Below are 19,918 nucleotides of genomic sequence, written 5' to 3' on the forward strand. Positions count from 1 at the left end.
AAGCAGCAGAAGGTGGTGATTACCACGGTCACCTAGTTAACCCTGACAGCAGGCCCGTGCGGTGGGGACTAACACTGTACTCTCGCTGCAGGTGACACCAGTGCAGGTGTCAGTGACCCAGGTCGCGCAGCTTGTAAGTGGCAGAGCCAGGGCCCAGGAGCCTCGGGGCCCCTGCCTGTGGCTTCCTCCACGTCCCCAGCTACCTCCAGGGAGCTCTGCCAGTGATGCCTTCATTTGTGTCCCCACTGAGAACAGCTCCCTGAGGACAGTCAGGCATCTTTCTTTTTTTTTAAGAACTTTTATTGAGATATAATTTACACACGATAAGCTGCATATATTTAAAGTGTACAATTTGATATTTTTTTCTTATTAGTAATGTATATACGGCAATCCCAATCTCCCAATTCATCCCACCCCAACCTCCCCTTCAACTCCCCGGCTTTTCCCCCCTTGGTGTCCATATGTTTGTTCTCTACATCTATGTCTATTTCTGCTTTGCAAACCGGTTCATCTGTACCATTTTTCTAGATTCCACATATATGCGTTAATATGCGATATTTGTTTTTCTCTTTCTGACTTACTTCACTCTGTATGACAGTCTCTGGGTCCATCCATGTCTCTACAAATGTCCCAGTTTCATTCCTTTTTACGGCTGAGTAATATTCCGTTGTATATATGTACCACATCTGTATCTATTCGTCTGTTGATGGACATTTAGGTTGCTTCCATGACCTGGCTATTGTAAATAGTGCTGCAATGAACATTGGGGTGCATGTGTCTTTTTTTTATTTAATTAATTAATTTAGTTATTGGCTGTGTTGGGTCTTTGTTGCTGCACGCAGGCTTTCTTTACTTGCTGCGAGTGGGGGCTACTCTTCATTGTGGTGCGTGGGCTTCTCATTGCAGTGGCTTCTCTTGTTGCAGAGCACAGCCTCTAGGCATGCGGGCTTCAGTAGTTGTGGCACGTGGGCTCAATAGTTGTGGCTTGCAAGCTCTAGAGCACAGGCTCAGTAGTTATGGCTCACGGGCTTAGTTGCTCCACGGCATGTGGTATCTTCCTGGACCAGGGCTCGAACCCGTATCCCCTGCATTGTCAGGTGGATTCTTAGCCACTGCGCCACCAGGGAAGTCCCGCATGTGTCTTTTAGAATTATGGTTTTCTCTGGGTATATGCCCAGTACATGCATCTTTCACACCCAGTTTTCCAGTCTGTAGCCCAGAGCCTGCCGTGAGGGTGTTCAGTAAACCTGGAAGGAAGGTCTGGTCAGTTGAGATAGCCTGTGGGTTCTACCTGGGACTCCCTTATCTGCAGCCACCTCTCCTCCTCCCCGACCTCCTGGAAACCCTCAATCCCTGGAGGGTGGTGTTTGATCAGCTTCTTCCCTGATGTCCAGCTGTTCCCCTCCCTCTTGTCCCTCCTGTGCACTTTCACTAGGCTTTGACCATTTTAACCCTCCCCACTCAAAAACCCTCAGTGGCCCCCTGTTGCCTGAAAGGGGACGTTCATTTCTCTTAATCTAGCATCCAAAGCTGTCTCCTGCTTCTGTTCCCTGGAGAGCCCTCGCTGCCCTCAGGCACCTGGCAGAATCCCTCATCTTCCGAGCATGCTTCCAAGGTCAGCCCCTTTGCTGCATGCCCGCCCATCCTGAACACCCACCTCACGCTGGAGCCCACCTGGAAGCACTCATCAATTTTGCTTCCCACTGTAGGTTTTGGTGGGGACTGAGGCTCCCTCGCTCTTCAATGGGACTTAGCCTCCGTCAATACACACAGAGCGGATGCATCCTGGTCCACATGGGGGCCTCCCCAGAGTATGAGAAGAGAGTCTGTGTGTCCCCCTGGAGGCAGCTCCCAGCTGAACTCGCACAGAGAGCCTGCAGGCGTGGGGCGGACTCTACCAGGAGGTGGCGATTCTTGGCCCTTTCTGCCTGTGTGACCCTGGGCACATCCCTCTGATTCACTAGATTTCACCAGTCAAACGGGATGAAGGCAGAGGTTGAGCCTGCATGGCCTGAGGCCTGTTTCAGCCTTGAGCTAGGATTCCAAGGTGCTCTTTGTTTTTGGATAACAGGTGTCTGACCTTAGGCTCTGGGCTGACAGGCCTGTGGCTGCCTCTCCCAGAAGGGACCTCAGCAGGTGAGGGTGCCCAGAGAGGCCATCTGGTCCAGGCCCTGGACACACCTGTTCCTTGTGAAAAGGACAGTGATGTCCTCTGTTCTTTCAAGTAAAAGCTGCAGCAGACAGGTTTCCAGACAGTCCTTCAGTAACTCTTCTCACACAAACTCCAGAACCTGAAACGAAACAAAACACTCTCAGCTGGCCAGTGCCCTGGTTCACTGATATGACACACCTCACCTCAGCAAGGGCTCTTCCTCCCCCCACCGCCTCTCCCCTCCCCTCCCCCACAGCCTTGATCATTGCACAGGGAACACCCACGCCAACAGGCAGGCGAGAGGTACACACTCAGAGCAAAGCCGAGCACACTGGGGTGTCATGCAGACCATAGCATGTGGTTAAAAGCAGGGACTGTGGCTGAACTGCCTGCGTTTGAAGCTTGGCTTTGCTGCAGTCTAGCTGTGTGCCCTGGGTGGCTTACTAAACCTCTCTGTGCCTCCGTTTCCTTATCTGTAAATTGAGGGTGAGTGCAGGATTGATGTCCGAGGGTGGTTGTAAAGATTATGTGAGTTAATACATGTCAAGCCCTTGGAGCAACACTAGCTCACCGAACATTCTCAGGCTGGGATCTGGGTAGGCAGGGAAGAGACGGGGACATACGTGCTGGGAGGGGTGATGGCATAAGCAAGGGCGGGGTGGCAGGCCTGCTCATGCTCTGTGGGGATGATGGGGGCTCAGCCAGATGCAGGGGGTTGCTCTTCCCAAGGAGTCCAGACAGTGCTGAGTCCTGGCTTCTTGCCCAAGGCTGGTTTTCCTTCCCAGGCTCGGCCATCGCCTACTCTGCCTACGTGTTCCCGGACACACTGGTGAACACCACCTTGCACAGCTACTACGTGGTCCTGGCTGTGCTGAACACCATCGTCAGCACCGGCCTCTCCTGCTACTCCAGGTACCTGGTTGCGCTATCTCAGGTGGGATGGGGGGGCCTTGGGGGGACGGGGGGAGGGGCGGAGCACGCAGCTCCCTGGACTGTTGGCAGGGACAGCGGAAGAGGCACTCGGGAGCCTGAGACTTAGTTCCAGATGGACTTCCAGTGGCTGGGCAGGACCAGCGTCACGGGCACACAGCCTGTGCAGGAGCTCAGGGCCCGTGATCAAGAGGGCACCACACTTGGTTTAATTCCCTGCTGTTGCTGTTGTGAAATACTTAATGATTTTTGAACAACCCTCCTGCTCTGGGTTCCTCAAATTATGTAGCTGGTTCTGTTGCCGAACAAGTCACTTACCCATCTTGGACCTCCGGTTGCTCATCTATAAAATGGGGCCAGGGGAGCTCCCTGGTGGTCCAGTGGTTAGGATTGGGCGCTTTCACTGCCCAAGTTCAATCCTTGGTTGGGGAACGAAGATCCCACAAGCCATGTGGCATGGCTTAAAAAGAGAAAAGTGGGGTCAGCACAGCTACCTTGTGAGATGGATGTAAGGATTACAGGTAATGTATCCGGAACACCTAGCACAAGCCTGGCCCACAGGAAGTGCCCCATAAATGGGCCATCTGCTAATAGGCACAGAGGGGGCCTGCCTTTAGAGAGAGGCACACCTCGGAGACACTGCACGTTTGTTCCAGATCACCGCAGTAACGCCAACATGACAATAAGGCGAGTCACACAAAGTTTTTGGTTTCCCAGTGCATACAGAAGTCATATTTACACTACAGTCTATTAAGTATGCAGTAGCATTATGTCTAAAGAAACAACATACACACCTTAATTAAAAAATGCTATCATCTGACAACACACAAACCTTCAAACCTTCCATTTGCAAAAACCACATGCCTATATGCGTGGTGGGTGATGGGTGATATTCAAATGACCGACGCATCCGCAGGGGAAGCCCAATGGCCATGCGTCATGCCCAGCTCACTGGGTCTCATTCCTTCTGTTTTTTTCCCTTTACTCAGGGAAGCTCACTGGAGTGTGAGTACAGAGGCAATTTTCAGGATAACCACTCTAGTTTATTCCGCCCTTGGTAAAGCGAACTACACAAAATTACTTAGGAAGCCTCTCAGATGGTAGTGTTGGGGTAACATCTCTGTGTGGATGATGCCAGGTGCTGGGGGCCTTCCATGGTGGGTTAGGAAGAGTGCCATGGAAGGCTGGCGGTCTCCCCTGGCCGTCGGTCCTTCCACCTGAGACCTCGGAGCCAGTTTGAGTCTCCCGAGTAGACTGCTGCTGGCCTCATAGAATTCTTATTCCTGGCAGCTGTCAACTCTTCCCTCCCCAGGAGAAAACAGGGAGGGAGAAGTATGCTTCTGCAGCTTCCCCACAGTGATTTTGGCTCCAGCTTTCTTTGGGTGACACTTAGGTATGGTGGGATCCAGAGACAGGCAAGTTTCCCAAAATTGACAGGCTGATTTTCTGTAAAAAAAATCAAAGGATAGAGCTTTCACCAGCATCAGGAATGCTTGCCACAAGTTGCCTTCCACTTACCTGTCCTCAGGCAGGTGGGAAGCATGGAGCAGCTTTCCGTGGGGGTGAGTCTTGTTTCCAGGCTCTGTCTCAAGACTAGGTTTTGTGTTGCTTCATCCCGTGGAAAGGCCTGGGGTGGGAGTGGGGGTAAACTCCCCCTCCAGCTGTCAGGAGATAGGGTCTGCCCAGAGGGTAGAAAAGAGAATCAGACATCATGGGGTTATTATTTCCTTCTCCCCCAATTCCTCAAGGGCTCTGGAGATTAAAAGCTCTTTCTGAGGTACAGCCTCTGGGCCAGGCCAGAGCTGTGAGGGCTGCACGGATGGCAGGAGAGGAGGAGATGCGTCCCTGCTTTGGGTGAGACAAGGTGTAACATACATAGAAGAGTAACACTGATGCTGAAAACAGCCCGAGAGAGATGAAGCGTGGCCCGGAGGCGCAGTGCCTGGATGTGGGACGGGGCTGGGCCAAGGACACACCTGGATCGGGTCCTTGCACGAGCCACTGTCCTGTCTGGTTAGCTCCTGCTGGGCTGTGTGGCTCTGCCGTTTGGAACTTGGGATCAGAGGGAGGCGAGCACTGCGGACTGGGGGGGCAGGGGGGGCTTCATGCTTGTGGAAGAAGCAGCCCCGCAGTTAATGATCCAGGACTGCTTGCCCATGAACTCCCGATGCTCATTCTTACAACATTTGCTGCCTTTTTTTTTTTTTTTTTTTTTTAAATAAGCTTCCTGAGTCACCTATAAGTCATAAGGGTGTATGGTTTTCTTCCAGCCAGGAGTCCTCCCTGATTGTTCAGATACAATGAATGGGTTCTTTTGGATGTGACATGCCTGGCACCTTTGGACAAACTTGTTTGGCAGGGCAGGTTGGCCAGGAATCTCTTAAATGCCCGTGTTTGGGGGCTTCTCCCTTGTCAATGAAATGGATTATTTCTGTTTATTTATGAGGTACATCTGTGGCTGTTTCATCCATACGTCTATCCATCCACCTACCCACCTATCCATCTTCCCACCCATCCATCCATATACCTACCCACCCATTCATCCATCCACCCATTCATCCAGCCATCCACCCTTCCATCCAGCTACCCACCCATCCATCCATCTACCCAGCCATCTATCCATCCACCCATCTACTTATTCATCCATTTATCCACCCATCCACCTACCCATCCATCCATCCATCTCTCCACCCACCCATTCAAGCATCCATCTACCCGCCAATCCATGCATCCTTCCATCGATCCATCCAACCAACTACTTAACATTCCTTAAATGCCTGCCATGCTCCAAGTGTCATGTTAAGATCTGGGAATACAGGGGTGACTGAGGCTCAGTCCTTGTCCTCAGAGAGTGCCCCATGCAGTATGAGAAGCAGACTGCAGACCCCCAAAAAGTCCAGATGGAGTCATCATTTCCTTTAAAGACCAGAGGAAAAGGCTTTCAGCATGTAGCATTATAGAATATAACATAAGCAAATAATAATAAAGAACGACACCTGCTTGGACACCTAGGGTTCTGCGAAGGGGCCTTAGGACTAAGTATTGAGGAAGGTTGAACACTAGCTGGAGAGGAAGGAAGGGGCTTTTAGACAGAGCCAACAGCCTGGTCAAGGGCGAGGGCCCAGAGAGGATGGCATGGCATTGAGAGGCGACAAGGAGCTTCAGAGTTGCCCGAGCCTGTATGGCTGGAAGGGGGAGAGAGGCTAGAGGGGGCTGGAGAGAGGCTGGGGGATTGGAAGCACCTCGGTGTCCTACAGAAGACTGGCCCTGTGCTCATAAAGGACAGTGAACTTCCTGGGAAGATAGTCCTGTGGACTCAGTCAGCTCCCGTGCCCTGTGGGGCTTAAGTGGGGGCTCGGGGAACAGAAAGGGAGAAAGGGGCAAATGCCACATGCTCAGAGCCAAGGATAGAGTGGGATGTCCCCCGTGGGCCCGTCCCGCTTCCTTCACATCTTGTCCTCTCTCCTTCCTGTGTGCTGGTGGATCCCTGCTCTTATGAGGCCCGTCTTTGTTTTCATTCTCTGTCTCCGTCTTCAGTGTCTGAGGAGTGAAGAAGAGGACTCCTGCGTGGGGAGAGGCTCTGGCCCTGATTAACCGCAGAAGAAGCAGTGCAGGAGGGCGAGGGCCATCTGGAGTCCTGATTTCACGGACTTGCTGTGCGGCCTCGGGCCAGTCATGGCCCTTAAACAGGGGCATCTGAGAAGATGTGCCCTGGGTTCCTTCTGGTTTGGGCGTTCTATGATGCCAGCTTCAGCGCCTTTTCCAAGATTTCTCTCCTTGCCTTCTTCCCCACCCGCAAGCCTCTTCCTCTGGCTCCATCAGTCCGTAGTATGGCCAGGAGTGGCCGAGAACCACCTCCTTTCCTGAGCAGGAGATCATGGGACTTGGAGTCGTGCTTTAGTTACCCACGTGCTTCCCAGAGTAGCGTGGTCCTAGTGGTGTGCGTTGCCTATGACATGTGTCCTTTAGGTAAATTGCACGCAGGGAGCCGTGGGCTCCCCCAACTGGTCTTTTGGCCCTTATTATCATGGAAGTTAGTTCAAAGGGACATGTTCCAGAAAACTGCTTTCTTGTTCTGTAGTATTTGAGGGGGGAAATGACAGAATGCGTGACCTCTCTGTGGCTCTTGGAGTTAGGTGGGGGTGACAGCGACCCTGCCTGCTCATACCTGCCGACACCTGAAAGCCCAGGAAGGCACCACCACTTGCTCAGGAATGTTAGTTACACCGCGTTTGCTGTACATCATGAGTTACTGTAGGCACTTTTCCATTCATCCAGCCAAAGCCTCCAACCGTTGGGTTTTTTTTTTTTTAATATTTATTTATTTATTTATTTATCGGCTGCGTTGGGTCTTCAGTGCTGCACGTGGGCTTTCTCTAGTTGCGGCGAGCGGGCGCTACTCTTAGTTGCAGTGTGCAGGCTTCTCATTGCAGTGGCTTCTCTTGTTGTGGAGCACAGGCTCTAGGCATGTGTAGGCTTAGTAGCTGTGGCGCATGGGCTTAGTTGCTTCACAGCACATGGGATCTTCCCAAACCAGGACTCAAACCTGTGTCCCCTGAATTGGCAGGCAGATTCTTAACCACTGCGCCACCAGGGACGTCCTCAGCCATTGGTTTTTTGACACATACTTGCTCAGTGAAATGCCTTGTGGTCAGTGCTGTGAGAGTGAGATGAATTTTCATCCTTGGTGGATAGTGAGCTGTGCTGTGAGAGCCATGCCATGGCAGTGGGGTCGTGGCAGCTCAGAGAGACATGGGGCAGGCCTGGAAGGGTGTTTGGAGGTCAGAGCTGGAGACAGGAGGCTTAGCAGACAGTGGTTCTCAGACATCTGGAGGTCAGAGGGCTCAGCCAGACAGAGTGCTGCTGCGGCCAGGGCCCAGCACGTGGAAATGTCCATATTCCTGTGATGTCACCCACATAACAAAACAGCCATACTACCCCTGCCCCCCCCCCCACACACAGACACACCACTGCAACAGAATGATGTTTCCAAAGGTCCACTTTTTTCAAGTAGTAGTTCCAGAATTCACTTGCAAATCCTTCCAGCTTTGTTGCAATGCGATTCGTCAGGTTTAGAATAGACTGGTGCTGTATCAACCCTCTCTTGATGGAAGCTTCTCCCGAAATCCAGTGTTTCCTGCCCACCTGGTTCTAGGCAGAGGAGGCCTGGTGCCCTGACTCCCCATCTCTGGCGTGCTTTGGAGGATGCTGTAGCTCCCGCCTCTCCCTCTTGGAATCTCTGGCTGTGGCGACACCCTGTGGCCTGATTTGGAATTGCACCCCGGTAGTGGGCGGCCCACCGTCTCTGTGGCTGCTGGCCCTCCTGCCTCTCATTCTCCGTTGCTGTCTCTTTTCTGTTCTGCTTTTTCTCCTTTCTCCCCCGTAGACTCGGCTTTGCAGCTGGAGAGGCTGGTGCGTTTGCCCTTGGGGAAGTACTCTCTCAGGCCGGGCGAAATGTCTCAAGTCGCAGGAAATCCATGCTTTGGGGGATGGCCCTCGCCAGCCAGAGCCAGCTTCCTTCCTGTGTAAGTGGCCACAGAAAGAGCGCGCTTTAACAGCGAGTCTCTTTGCACCCGGAGGTGATAGGTGGTGGCAGCGCGTGGGCAGGGAGGGAGCGGGCTTGCCGTGGTGGGACAGGGTCTGCCAGCAGGGACTGAGAAGGCTGTGGAGATGGCCCCTGGCTCCTGGGGCAGCGGGAGTGTGTTCTGATTGCCGCCTGGGCCAGAGGGGTGTCCATGAGGATAAAGGCTGGGTCGTGGTCTGAGGGCAGGGGGCGGGAAGTCAGCCAGATGGCCCTGGCTGTAAATCCGAGCTTCGCCTCTTATTAGCTCTTCTGATTTTAGGCAAATCACCCAGAACTCTTCTCTTCCCTCCTGTTCCTATTTCCTGGTACAACCTAGCTGCAAGATGGGGAGGGGGAGAGGATGGCTTCTACAGCACATTTTTTTTTTTAAAGCTGCCGTATCGTGAGTGTTCCTCTGTGCTGTGCACAGCTGTAAGCTCCTCACAGGCATCATTTTATCACACCCTTGCAGCAATCCCTTGTGGGGATTCCTTTGTTGTCCCCATATTACACACAAGGATTCTGGGGCACATAAGGGTTACATCACCTGCTGGGTGACATGGTCACCCAGGGACAGGGACAGGGACAGGATCAGATTCAGGGTGTCCAGGACAAACACTGACACCAGATTGTGACCCTGTGCAGCCTCCCCTATCCTGGGGTTTGTGTTTCCCTCCACGCTGGGGTTCTGTTCTGGGGGACAATGAATTGAGGTCCCTTATTTCTCCTCCTCCTTCTTGAGCTTCTCTTCCTTCTCTGCCCAGTGTCCACAGGGTCAGGAAAGAAGGAGGGACATGCCCATGGGCTTGAGCGAAGTTGGAGCTGATCTCTGGGGTCCACGGTGGCTGCCTGTTACCCAGAACAGGGATCCCCAGGGTGGGCTGCCCTGAGGGCTGGACAGCACACAGAAGCCTGGTGATGTCACATCCTCAGACACAATTCTGAGCTGGATGCTGGGGGTGGAGAGCTGAGCAGACCCAGCTCTCCCCTCGAGGAGGCTTCCCCGACCATTCAGGAGGCAGATGTGGGTGTCTCCGCCATTCTTCATGCCAAAGGATGTGCGCACAGTGGGGCTTGTAGTCGGTGACTGCACTGGCTCGTAGGGGACGTGAATACCCTGGTCGGGGAGATGGGCCTGGGCTGGGGGAGCAGCAGACCGTGTTTGGTGGAGAAGGGGCAGGCTGGTGGGCTGGGACAGGGCATCTGGGGGACAGAGGTGAGGAGCAGTGGTGGGACACAGACTCCATCCCCACCAGAAAGCATGATGAGGGGCAAAACTGTTGAGAAGGGCTGAGAGGACCCCAGCACCTCCATCATCTTACAGGCTGCACCAGAACAGCTGCCCCCCAAGCCTCAGTGCCGCTCTGCACACCAATCCCTGGGGGGGGCCTCTGGCCTCACCACCCTGTGAGCGCCAAGGGAGGACCTAGCCCCCGCAATGCACTGTGGTATTGAAGCGCGTACCTGCCCTGCCACCCAGCCCAGCCTGGGCACGTGAGCTCTCCCTTGCCCGAGCCTCGGTTCAGGGCTGAGGTTTTGTGTGGAGCCTCTCTGTACCCCTCCTCTGCCCTCCCGGTACCAGCCTGCCGCCTGTGCTGCCCGGCTCCCCACACTCTCAGCTGCTGCCCCTCCCGAGGCTGGGCCCAAGCCAGCTGAGGCCCCATCATGTTCCGTCCAGGAGGACCTGCCTGTCTTTGTGACAGTCAGGACCACTCATTTTAATGCTGGCTTCATCTGTCTTTGAACCAGATGCAGGTAGGGGTGGTGATGAAGGAGAGCAGGAGGGATCATGCTTTCTCAGTGTCCCCAGCCCAGTATCCCTGTGTGTGGTATTAAACATTCCAGAAATCTCTTAAGTAGTTAAATACCTAATCGCACCCAGGGCTTCTGCAGGTGCCCTGGTGGTGTCTCTGACTAGTTAAGCATCTCAGCCTTCGAAGAGGTGCTTGCCCCAGGAGCCTGTGCCATTGGGCCCACCCACGTCTCCCTGTCCTGGTGGCTACTGGACCCTTAGAAGGCTCTTGGGCAGTTAGATAACTTGGCCCTTGAAGGGCTTACGCTCAGTGCCTCTTCCCTGACTTTGGATACCATCGCTTCCCATGGTGCTGGGAGATGGTTCCTCACCCCTGCCTGCAGAGCTCTTTTCACATCTGAGATTGAGCCTCTCCCATCAGGCTGGGAGAAATGGAGGAGGCTGGTAGAGAAGCTGCTGGCCGTAGGAAGAGCTTGTGCAAAAATGCTTGCCTTCCGTGGGTTAATTGCCCTTGGTTATTTTTAATGTGTGTGAGTGTGTTATTTACTGAAACTCTTTTTTCATTCTCATTTCTCCCCCCTTTCCTTCCCTGATTTAGGTTTCTTGAGATCCAGAAGCCCAGGCTCTGTAAGATGCTCCGTATCCTGGCCTTTGCTTATCCCTACGCCTGGGACTCCCTTCCCATCTTCTCCAGGGTAAGGGCCCAGCTCCGACCCTTCTCTGCTTGTTGGCAACACCAGGGAATCAACTGTGTCCTGAGCTCTGGGGGTCAGAGCGCCGTCCTGGTCACCATAGGACATACAGGAGTAGGGCCCCAGGTGCTCCCTTAATGGCACTTGCGACTAGTTAGGAGACAGCATGAACACAGAGACCCTGAGGAACGTAGGAGATGCACCCGTGGCCAGCGCTGACTGGGGGTCAGGAGCGATTGTGGAGGGCTGGGCAGGGGAGGCAGCCTGGGATTCAGGAGAGAGGGCTCTGGGGGCAAATCTCTAATATTTACTCACTGCAAGACTTTGGGCAAGTTATCTACCATCTCTGTGTCTTCATTTCCCTCATCTGGAAAATGGCCTAGTAATAACACCTCCTTTTGTCAGGCTGTGGAGGGGATCACATGAGATAATGTGTAAAGTACTAGCTGGTGGTGAGAATCCAGTAAATGCATTATTATATATTATCATCAATTAACATAGTAGTAGTGGTGAAGGAAAAGATATGAATGAAGGTCTTAGAGGATAGATGGGAATTAGATGGAGAACGCAAAGGAAGAGGGTGTAGGAGGAAAGACAAGAAGGGGGAAAGTTCACGCACTCTCAAATCAGATGGACCCGCGTTCAAATCTCAGTCTCACTGGCTGTGTGACCCTAGGCAATGAACATAACCTCTCTGAGCCTCAGTTTCCTCATCTTTAAATGAGGCTGACATCCCCTCCTTCGCAGGGGGGTAGAGGAGAATAATCAAATACACAGATCTGATGGGCTCAGCAATGCCAGGCCCAGGCCCCCTGGGTGGAGTTCCCCTCCCAGAGGCAGCGTAAGGGTCTGATGCATGGGGCCGGGATGGCAGGGCCCAGGGGTGAAGGAGAGGGGCCGAGCTGGCTCCACCAGCTGAGGCACTGAGCATGGGCTCCTGCTCAGCTCGTGTGGGCCTGGGGAGACCCAGAGATGGGGATTCCGCCCATTCCCTTCAATCCTTCCTCGAGGACGCAGACCACACACGAGAAACCAGAGCAGAATGAACAAGCCGGTCCCGCCGGCTACCAAGCATACAGCACAGGTTCTTGTTATGAACGCTGGGTGCTCCTGACACTCGGCTGTGTCAGACAGTGGGCAGCGGGGGAGGTGAGGTCTTACCCTAAGTGGTGATGTGGCTGAGCACACAGGTTCTGGAATCAGCCTGACTTCACTGCTAATTAGTGGTTTGCAAGTCACCCTCCAGCCCAGTTTCCTCATCTGCAAAATGGGGGAAATGGAGTCTACCTTGTGGTCATTGTTGAGGTTCCGATGAAATGATGCACGTAAAAGGCCTGGCCTCGTGCCCTTGGTAAGCAGTGGCTGTGCTGCTGTTTATAACAATCGCACAGAAACCCCTACTGAACTCCAAACCAGGATAATGTCTGTAATTAACAGTTTTTGATGACTCAGAAGGCCTTCCAGGGATTTCTAGGCCTTGGAGCCTTAATTAGGAGCATCACTTCAGGGGATGTGCTGGTTAGAAGTGCGTTCAAGTATGAATAGGCCTTGTTTTTTACTATACTTATGTTTTAGCCCCAGGAAAGATAGTAACAATATGTCTAACAAGGTTTTTCTTTTCCTTTCCTTTGCCCTTCACTTCTGTTGTTTTCCTTCCCTTTCCTTCCCTTCCCTTCCCTTCCCTTTCCTTTCCTTTTTGTAATTAAATAACCCAAAGGCTCTCCTGAGCATGTGGGGATTAAAGTACAGTTGCCTTGAGTCTCAGTTGACCACACTCAGAACAGGACGGCTGCTTACACAGTCCTTGTGAGTTCCCTCTCCAAGCCACAGACCTGGGACGGGAACGGCCTCGGTCCGCGTGTGTGCACGGGGACGTCTGCAGGCCTCCTCTCAAGACTGACATTTCTTTCTTACTTTCTTCTCTTTAAATTTTCATCTTATACTGGAGTAGAGTTGATTTACAATGTCATGTTCATCTCAGGTGTACAGCACAGTGATTCAGTGAGACATATACAGGTATCTGTCCTTTTTCAGATTCTTTTCCCATTTAGGTTATTACAGAGTATCGAGGAGAGTTCTATACAGTGGGTCCTTGTTGGTTATCTGTTTTGAGGCCTGACATTTCTTTAAATACCTGCAGCTGTTCCTGTTCCCCGGGGAGAGTGCACAGAACGAAGCCACCTTGTACCACCAGAAGCACATGGCCATGACCCTCCTGGCCTCTTTTCTCTACTCCGCGCATCTGCCAGAGCGCCTGGCCCCTGGACGCTTCGACTACGTTGGTGAGTGCCTGGAGGTCCTGCTGCCTCTTGCCCTCCTGCCCAGGGAGGGTTCCCATCCCTGACAGCAGTGTGTGTAGCTGCAAAGGGGAGGCAGGGGCAGGGAGAGAAGCAGTGCTCCAGGAAGTTCTCCAGGCACAGGCCAAAGTCAGTGAAATTGTAAGGTGACGGAGGCCAGGAGGTACACAGCCAATGGATGACCAGGGAGGATGGCGGAGGACGGAGAGCAGGTGGGCCTGGGATATCTAGCAGGTGTGGGGACAGGAGCGTCCCATTGTTACCTAGAACGTGAAATCCCATTTTTAAATGAACGTGGAAGGCAGCTGTAAAGAGGAAGATCAAAGACAGGGAACAGATGGCTCTGAGGGCACCCGCTGGCAGGGGGCTGGCAAGGAGAGGAAAGTGGCTCTGTGTCACTCAGGTGGGTGCCGTGGGGCCAGGAATCATGGCAGAGCCGTGGCTCTCAGGTATGGCCCCCAGGCCAGCAGTCTCAGCACCATCTGGGGACACGTGGATCCTTGCTCCCCACCCCCCAGACATCCCGTCTCTCAGAAGCCGCGTGGTCCTCCAGGTGAGCCGGAGCTCACTCGCGTTAGAGAAGCCATGTGGTGGAGAGGAGGTGTCAGAGTCACGGGGGTTTAACATCTGCAGAACAGTTCCTTCCTCTCTGTCTAGGGAAGTGGGTGGCACTGCAGAACGTGTCTCCTCCACCCTGGCTCTGGGGCTGGCTGGAGGAGGGACCCTTGGGCCGCTTCTGGTAAGGCCGATGAGTCCTGGGATGATACGCTATCAGTACCGTGGAGATTCAGGTCCTCGTCCCCAGGTAGGAACCCCAGGCAGGAACCTCGGTTCTCCCCAAGCCCCTTTTGTCCGTGAGCTTCCATCGTCTCCTCCCCAAGACACGTGGCCAGATTTTGCTTTGTTTGCTCTGATTGGAGATTCATCTCCTTTGCTCCTTCTTTCCCTGCAGGAGGGATGAGAATAAGCAAAATGCTTAGAGGGCAGGGCTTCCTAGGTGGCGTAGTGGTTGGGAGTCTGCCTGCCAATGCGGAGGACATGAGTTCGATCCCTGCTCCAGGAAGATCCCACATGCCGCAGAGCAACTAAGCCTGTGTGCCAAAAAAAAAAAAAAATGCTTAGAGGGCAGATTTCAAAAAGGAAGGGAGATGAGCGGGCCAGGGGAGTGGAACCTGCCTAAAGGACCTGCCCAGGACATCTACCACCTCACCCCCAGCTGGACAACATAGAGCTGGTAGTGCATGACGTCTGGGGGTGGCAGGAAAAACAGCCCTGGGCCTCATTTTGCCAACTCTGGCTTCTTAATAACATTTTATTTATTCACCTCTATCCTGTCCTCTTGGGCCTAGAGCAGAAAGACACTCGTATGGGGGGAAATTGGCCAGACGGCAATCTTGAACAAGGGGTTTAGAAAGAGCCCCGTCCTTAAATAACAGAGTCAGTCAGATGCTGGGCCCCCTTTCCGATGGCCACAGGAAGCCCCTCCCCATTCCTGCCAGGCGGGATTGTGGAAATCACTCTTCCTGCTGCAGGCAAATTTCACATCTGTCCAGTGCTCGTGGCTCTCCTGTCTTTTTATCTCCTGCCCTAACAGAGACAGGTTTGCACCTCGGTTAGTGAGCACAGCTGGTGACCTACTGCTTGGCCCTGTGTCCTTGGAGAGCACGGCTCTCACTGGATAAGGAACCACTTTGCTGCATCTTACACAGATCTGGAAATTGTACACAGCCCAGCAGTATAGCTTGAGTGAGGCAAGGGTGGTCCCTCCAGGCACGCTTTCTCCCTGAGGGATGCAGGCTGGGGTGCTGGTGGCTCCCTGTCCTAAGGAACTCATCAGCCACCCACTCAACTCTGCTACATCCTCATTCCTGACTCTGGTCTTGCTCAGTCGGGCAGATGGCCAGGCCGGTCCCTTCTGCGGACACATTTATTGAATACTTCTGAAATAAGTCCTAGGGGTACAACACTGAATTCTTTTTTTTTTAAGCTGAAGGAGAATCCTTATTTAACTTTTGTGTTGTATTAGTCTGCTAGGGCTGCCATAACAAAGAACCACACACTGGGTGGCTGAAACAGCAGAAATTGATTTTCTCATAATTCTGGAGATTAGAAGTCTGAGATCAAGGTGACGGCAGGGGTGGTTTCTTCCAAGTCCCCTCTCCTTGGCTGGCCCATGGCCACCTCCATGTCTCTTCACGTGGTCTTTCCTCTGTGTACGTGCATGTCTGTGTCCTAATTCCTCTTCTTGTAAGGACACCAGTCAGAATGGGTCCCACCCTAGTGACCTCATTTTAACTTATTTGTCTCTTAAAGACCTTATCTCCAAATATGGGCACATGCTAAGGTACTGGGGGTTAGGACTTTCAACATGTGAATTTGGGAGCGGGAGATACAATTCAGCCCATGAAGCATGGTGATCTTATCTTACTCCTGGTTTCTGCGGGCTGTCCCCCAGAGCAATTCCCAGCCCTGGAAAATGGACTCCTTTTCTCACCAACCACCAAATCAGCACATCCCTGCTCACTGCAGCCACCCTCCACTGGACTCCCACCCTCTGAGGATGCATACATGGTGACTGGGGTCCTGTAAGTTATTGAAGAGGAGGAGTCCCTGGGATTAACCAGAAGTAGGGAGAGGAGCACCTCACAAGAGGCTGGCTTCTCCTTTGGTATTCAAGTCAGAATTTGAGCTGATTAGTGACGGCTCTCAAGAGGTAACCTTTGGCAGAACTTTTTCATGTGAAAAGCAGGACTTGTGGATAAGTTGTTTTAAAAATGGATTTGGTCTGCTCTGATGGCCTTTTTATTTTATCATATTACATTTTAAAAATAAAATTTTTAAAGTATATATTACATATCACATAATACCCTAATTTTAAGTATTCAATGATTTTTTAGTAAATTTACCACATGGTACAACCATCACCATGCATGAGTTTTAGGACATTTTCATCACCCCAGTAAGATCCTCTGTGCCCATGTACTGTTAATCCCAACTCCCACCCCCTGCCCAAAGCAACCACTAGTCTATTTTCTGTCTCTATGGATTTGCCTTTTCTGGACATTTGGTATAAATGGAATCGTACAACGTGTGGTCTCTTATATCTAGCTTCTTTCACTCCACGTAGTGTTTTTAGCAAGCATGCCACAGCATGTGTCAATAGTCCGTTCCTTTCTTATTCCTGACCTTGGTGGTCTTTCGTGTGTTTGCTCTAGGTCACAGTCACCAGCTGTTTCATGTGTGTGTGATCCTGGCCACACACATGCAGATGGAAGCCATCCTTCTGGACAAGACTCTGAGGAAGGAATGGCTCCTGGTCCACTCCAGGCCCCTGTTGTTCTCTCAGATAGCTGGAGCCATACTTCTGTGCCTCGTCTTCAGCCTCGGCAACATAATCTATTTCTCAGCTGCTCTGTATCGGATTCCTGAGCCAGAATTACGTAAAAAAGAAACATGATTCAGATCGTAAGCTTTTCGTGCCAAATGTCGACATTAAGCTACAACATCCTAACCGCCATAAGCCAGTGGCATGGTGCCAGTTTACAGTGGTCTAAAATATTTATAATGGTTGGTGTCTTGGTGTTTTTGAATGGGTTCATGTCAATAAGGTATTTAACTGGGGACATGTCTCTAGATGTGCATTGGTTCCATATGTGCATTGGTTCCATTGAAAATGGGAACATGGGTTCAGTAAGTCCTCATTCAGGCAAATCATTAATATTTCCTTTAGTTTTTAATTTATTTAAAGTGAGTTCTCCAGTTCTATTTACACAATTGGATTAAGCATACCACCCTTGTAGCTTTACTATTAAATAGTTGGATTAAGCTTTACTACCCTTGTAGTATTTCTCTTGGAAATGGAATGTGCTTCATTTGATGAGTTTCATGTAACAAAGCCTCTCCCAAGAGCCCCCACAGTGGGAAGAGAATGAGCTGGAAAGGTCAGTAGGAGAAGCTGAGAAAGAGTAAGTTGGGTCTGTGGGAGCCGTGGGGACGGGAAAGGCATTCCGGAATGAAGAAACCTGGTTTGGGGAGTGGTCTTCTTCCTTTCACCACCTACTGAAAGGAATGAATAGAAATAGAGTTCTCTTTTCCCACAAGTCCATTCTTCTTCACAATGCAAGGTTCCCATGTCATTATAGATTTGGATTTTCTTAAAAGTCCACAGCCTGTGGCTGGGTGTCTCATGTGCTATTTTGCTCTGTTTTCTTGTCATTTTGATGCTGTAAAGTATTATACAGCACAGGTAAAGTGTGTTACCCAGTGGGTGTTGGCTGACTCAATCCCACCTGGTTGCGCTTGTCTGTCACCTTTTAAACCAATGACATCACAATATTTGGGGAGGTTATACATTTGATGTTGCTTCGGCATTTCATACATGCTGCAGAATTCAGTGTTCATGTGCAGAGGATGCTAGAAACCTTACCAAAGGGATGGAAACACTTGGTGAGCTTGTGACAAATGTAGATTCCCTGGGCAAATCAGGAGATGCTGCTTTCCTAGTTTAAAATGTTGGTTTCCCGGAGAAGATCTACACTGGAGTAAGTCCCCCAGGTAATTCTGAGTCAGGAGGGCCATGGCCAAACTTGCAGAAATGCTGGTGTCACAAATTCCAGAAGGCACGGGGCCTATCAGCTTTGTTTTGATTGGCCTAACTTTCAGCAGCTCACCACCTAAGGCTGTGTCCCCTGCTTTCTACTCTGTGGAGTATTATAAAACACTGAGTATTTTCTCATCTGTTGCATTACTAATTAAAGTTCAGTATTTCAGGATGTTTTCAGAGAGTACAGAAGTGCTAACACAAGACAGTTTTTAACAGAGGTCCATCACTCCCTGATACACCCCATTACAACGCAGGATCTTCTTCTGCTGACTCAGGAACACCCCCATATCTTAGAATACTGTCTCTACGGTTTACTGGTCCAGACACTTGAATGGCCTTATCGTTCAATCCTCTGAGGACAAGTAACAATTTATATTGGATGCGAGTGGTCAAGATATATGATTTCATTAGTTTTATTATCTGTTTACTTCCTCTGGGGAAGGTAGACTGATAAAATTATATGGGCTGGTAAATTTTTGGTACATTAATTGCAAGCTGCATGACAAAATTTGTTTTTTTTTTGGCAAGAGGCTGACATCCTTACTGGAATTTTACTCCAGCAGGGCCTGTGGACTTCCGTTTCCTCTTACTGTTACTTCAGTTTTATGGTGGGCAAAGTTACAAAGTTTAAACACTCCATTTAGTAATGCCAAAGGCATGAAGGCTTTTGAATTCTCTTGTTTATAGAGAATAAAATAAGGTTCTTCGTTTAGCTCAGAAGTAGTTCAAAGATAACGGGTGACTAATTTGAAGGACTTTTAGATTATTTAACCTGTGGTTATGTTGCTTTTTCAGCATGCTTAATGATGAAAATGAAACGTTAAATCAACAAAATAAGACCAGGTGTTTCATAATGTTTTTATAAGTTTGGTAAACTTAGTCCCATTGTATACTTTTGGACAGTGTTACAAATTAAAATTTTATAACAGTTTGCACTACACTGATTTGGAAGCTTCTCGTGTTGATTGACAATGGGTTCAAATATATTAATTGTCATTAAGTATTATGAAGTCTAACGTGAGTATTGTTTTGCCTAAGCCGTTTCGGAAATTAGAAAGGTTGGCAGTGGGTCAGTTGAAGCCTCACTGGGAAGATGTCTGTTAAGAGAGCAGTTCTCAAGTTTCTGTAATGTCTCCGTATGCTTTAGAGCTGTACCATATTCCCACTGCTAGCAGTTGCTCACCAACGCCCCGTCTCCAGAGGGGAGGGGGCACACTCCTAAAGGCATGTGCTTCCTCCCCTCCCCCTGCTTGAGAAACACTACTGTAAAACTTGCCAATCATTTGCGTTGTGATAAAACTCAGACGTGTTTGAATGAGGCCATTTGGTCCATTGCCTCTCCCTTCACTCACAAATGGAGAGTTTCATTTTCCTTTGCTCAGTGTTTAGAGAGGAACTCTCCCATTCTTTCTAAAGGCATGAATGTATCACTGTTGATTAGAAGTGGGATGTTTAGAAGCCTCTGAGTACAAAGTGACTTAAATATTTGGTCTGCTGCAATCTTTCTCAAAGGGTTTTTTTGTGGCAGGACCTCAGCTCCCAGGAGATGTACTGAGGAAGGCAGGGTGGAGAAGAATGCTGTTGTCAGATGCATTGGAGAAAACTTTCATTTGGATCTGCTGTGTCTCAGATTTGTCTTGGCCATGGTATCCTTTTCATATGAAACACCTATTAACACTGTGTAACAACACTTTATAACATATTGTTGAATGCCAGCCTCTGATTTTCCAGTCGACAGTCCATTATGGATGAAAAGGCAGAGACCTATTTCCAAACTCAGAGATGTTCTTCCAACTTATACTAATGTCTAGTTTTCTTAAACTGTGTGGAAGAAAAAATAAAATTTATTTATTAAAGTCCTCCTGTTTCTCACTTGACTTGGTTATATTTCACCTACCACACTGCAAACACGTTCATTCGTCATGAGA

The 19,918-nt window shown here is 50.6% G+C and overlaps 1 protein-coding gene across 5 annotated transcripts in view; it reads left to right on the forward strand.

The window, feature by feature from the left end:
• PAQR5 (progestin and adipoQ receptor family member 5) overlaps positions 1–19,843 on the forward strand; it is a 93,069-nt gene extending 73,226 nt beyond the window's left edge. For all 5 annotated transcript variants that reach the window (XM_057723076.1, XM_057723075.1, XM_057723073.1 and 2 more), the window contains 4 exons: positions 2,938–3,064; positions 10,997–11,093; positions 13,231–13,372; positions 16,603–19,843. In XM_057723076.1, coding sequence (XP_057579059.1) covers positions 2,938–3,064; positions 10,997–11,093; positions 13,231–13,372; positions 16,603–16,844 — 608 coding nt within the window. In that variant the 3' untranslated portion in view covers positions 16,845–19,843. The remainder of the gene's footprint in view (positions 1–2,937; positions 3,065–10,996; positions 11,094–13,230; positions 13,373–16,602) is intronic.
• The last annotated feature ends 75 nt before the right edge of the window (positions 19,844–19,918 follow it).

The sequence above is a fragment of the Hippopotamus amphibius genome, chromosome 2, assembly GCF_030028045.1.
Source record: "Hippopotamus amphibius kiboko isolate mHipAmp2 chromosome 2, mHipAmp2.hap2, whole genome shotgun sequence".
In the NCBI taxonomy this organism is placed as follows: Eukaryota; Metazoa; Chordata; class Mammalia; order Artiodactyla; family Hippopotamidae; genus Hippopotamus; species Hippopotamus amphibius.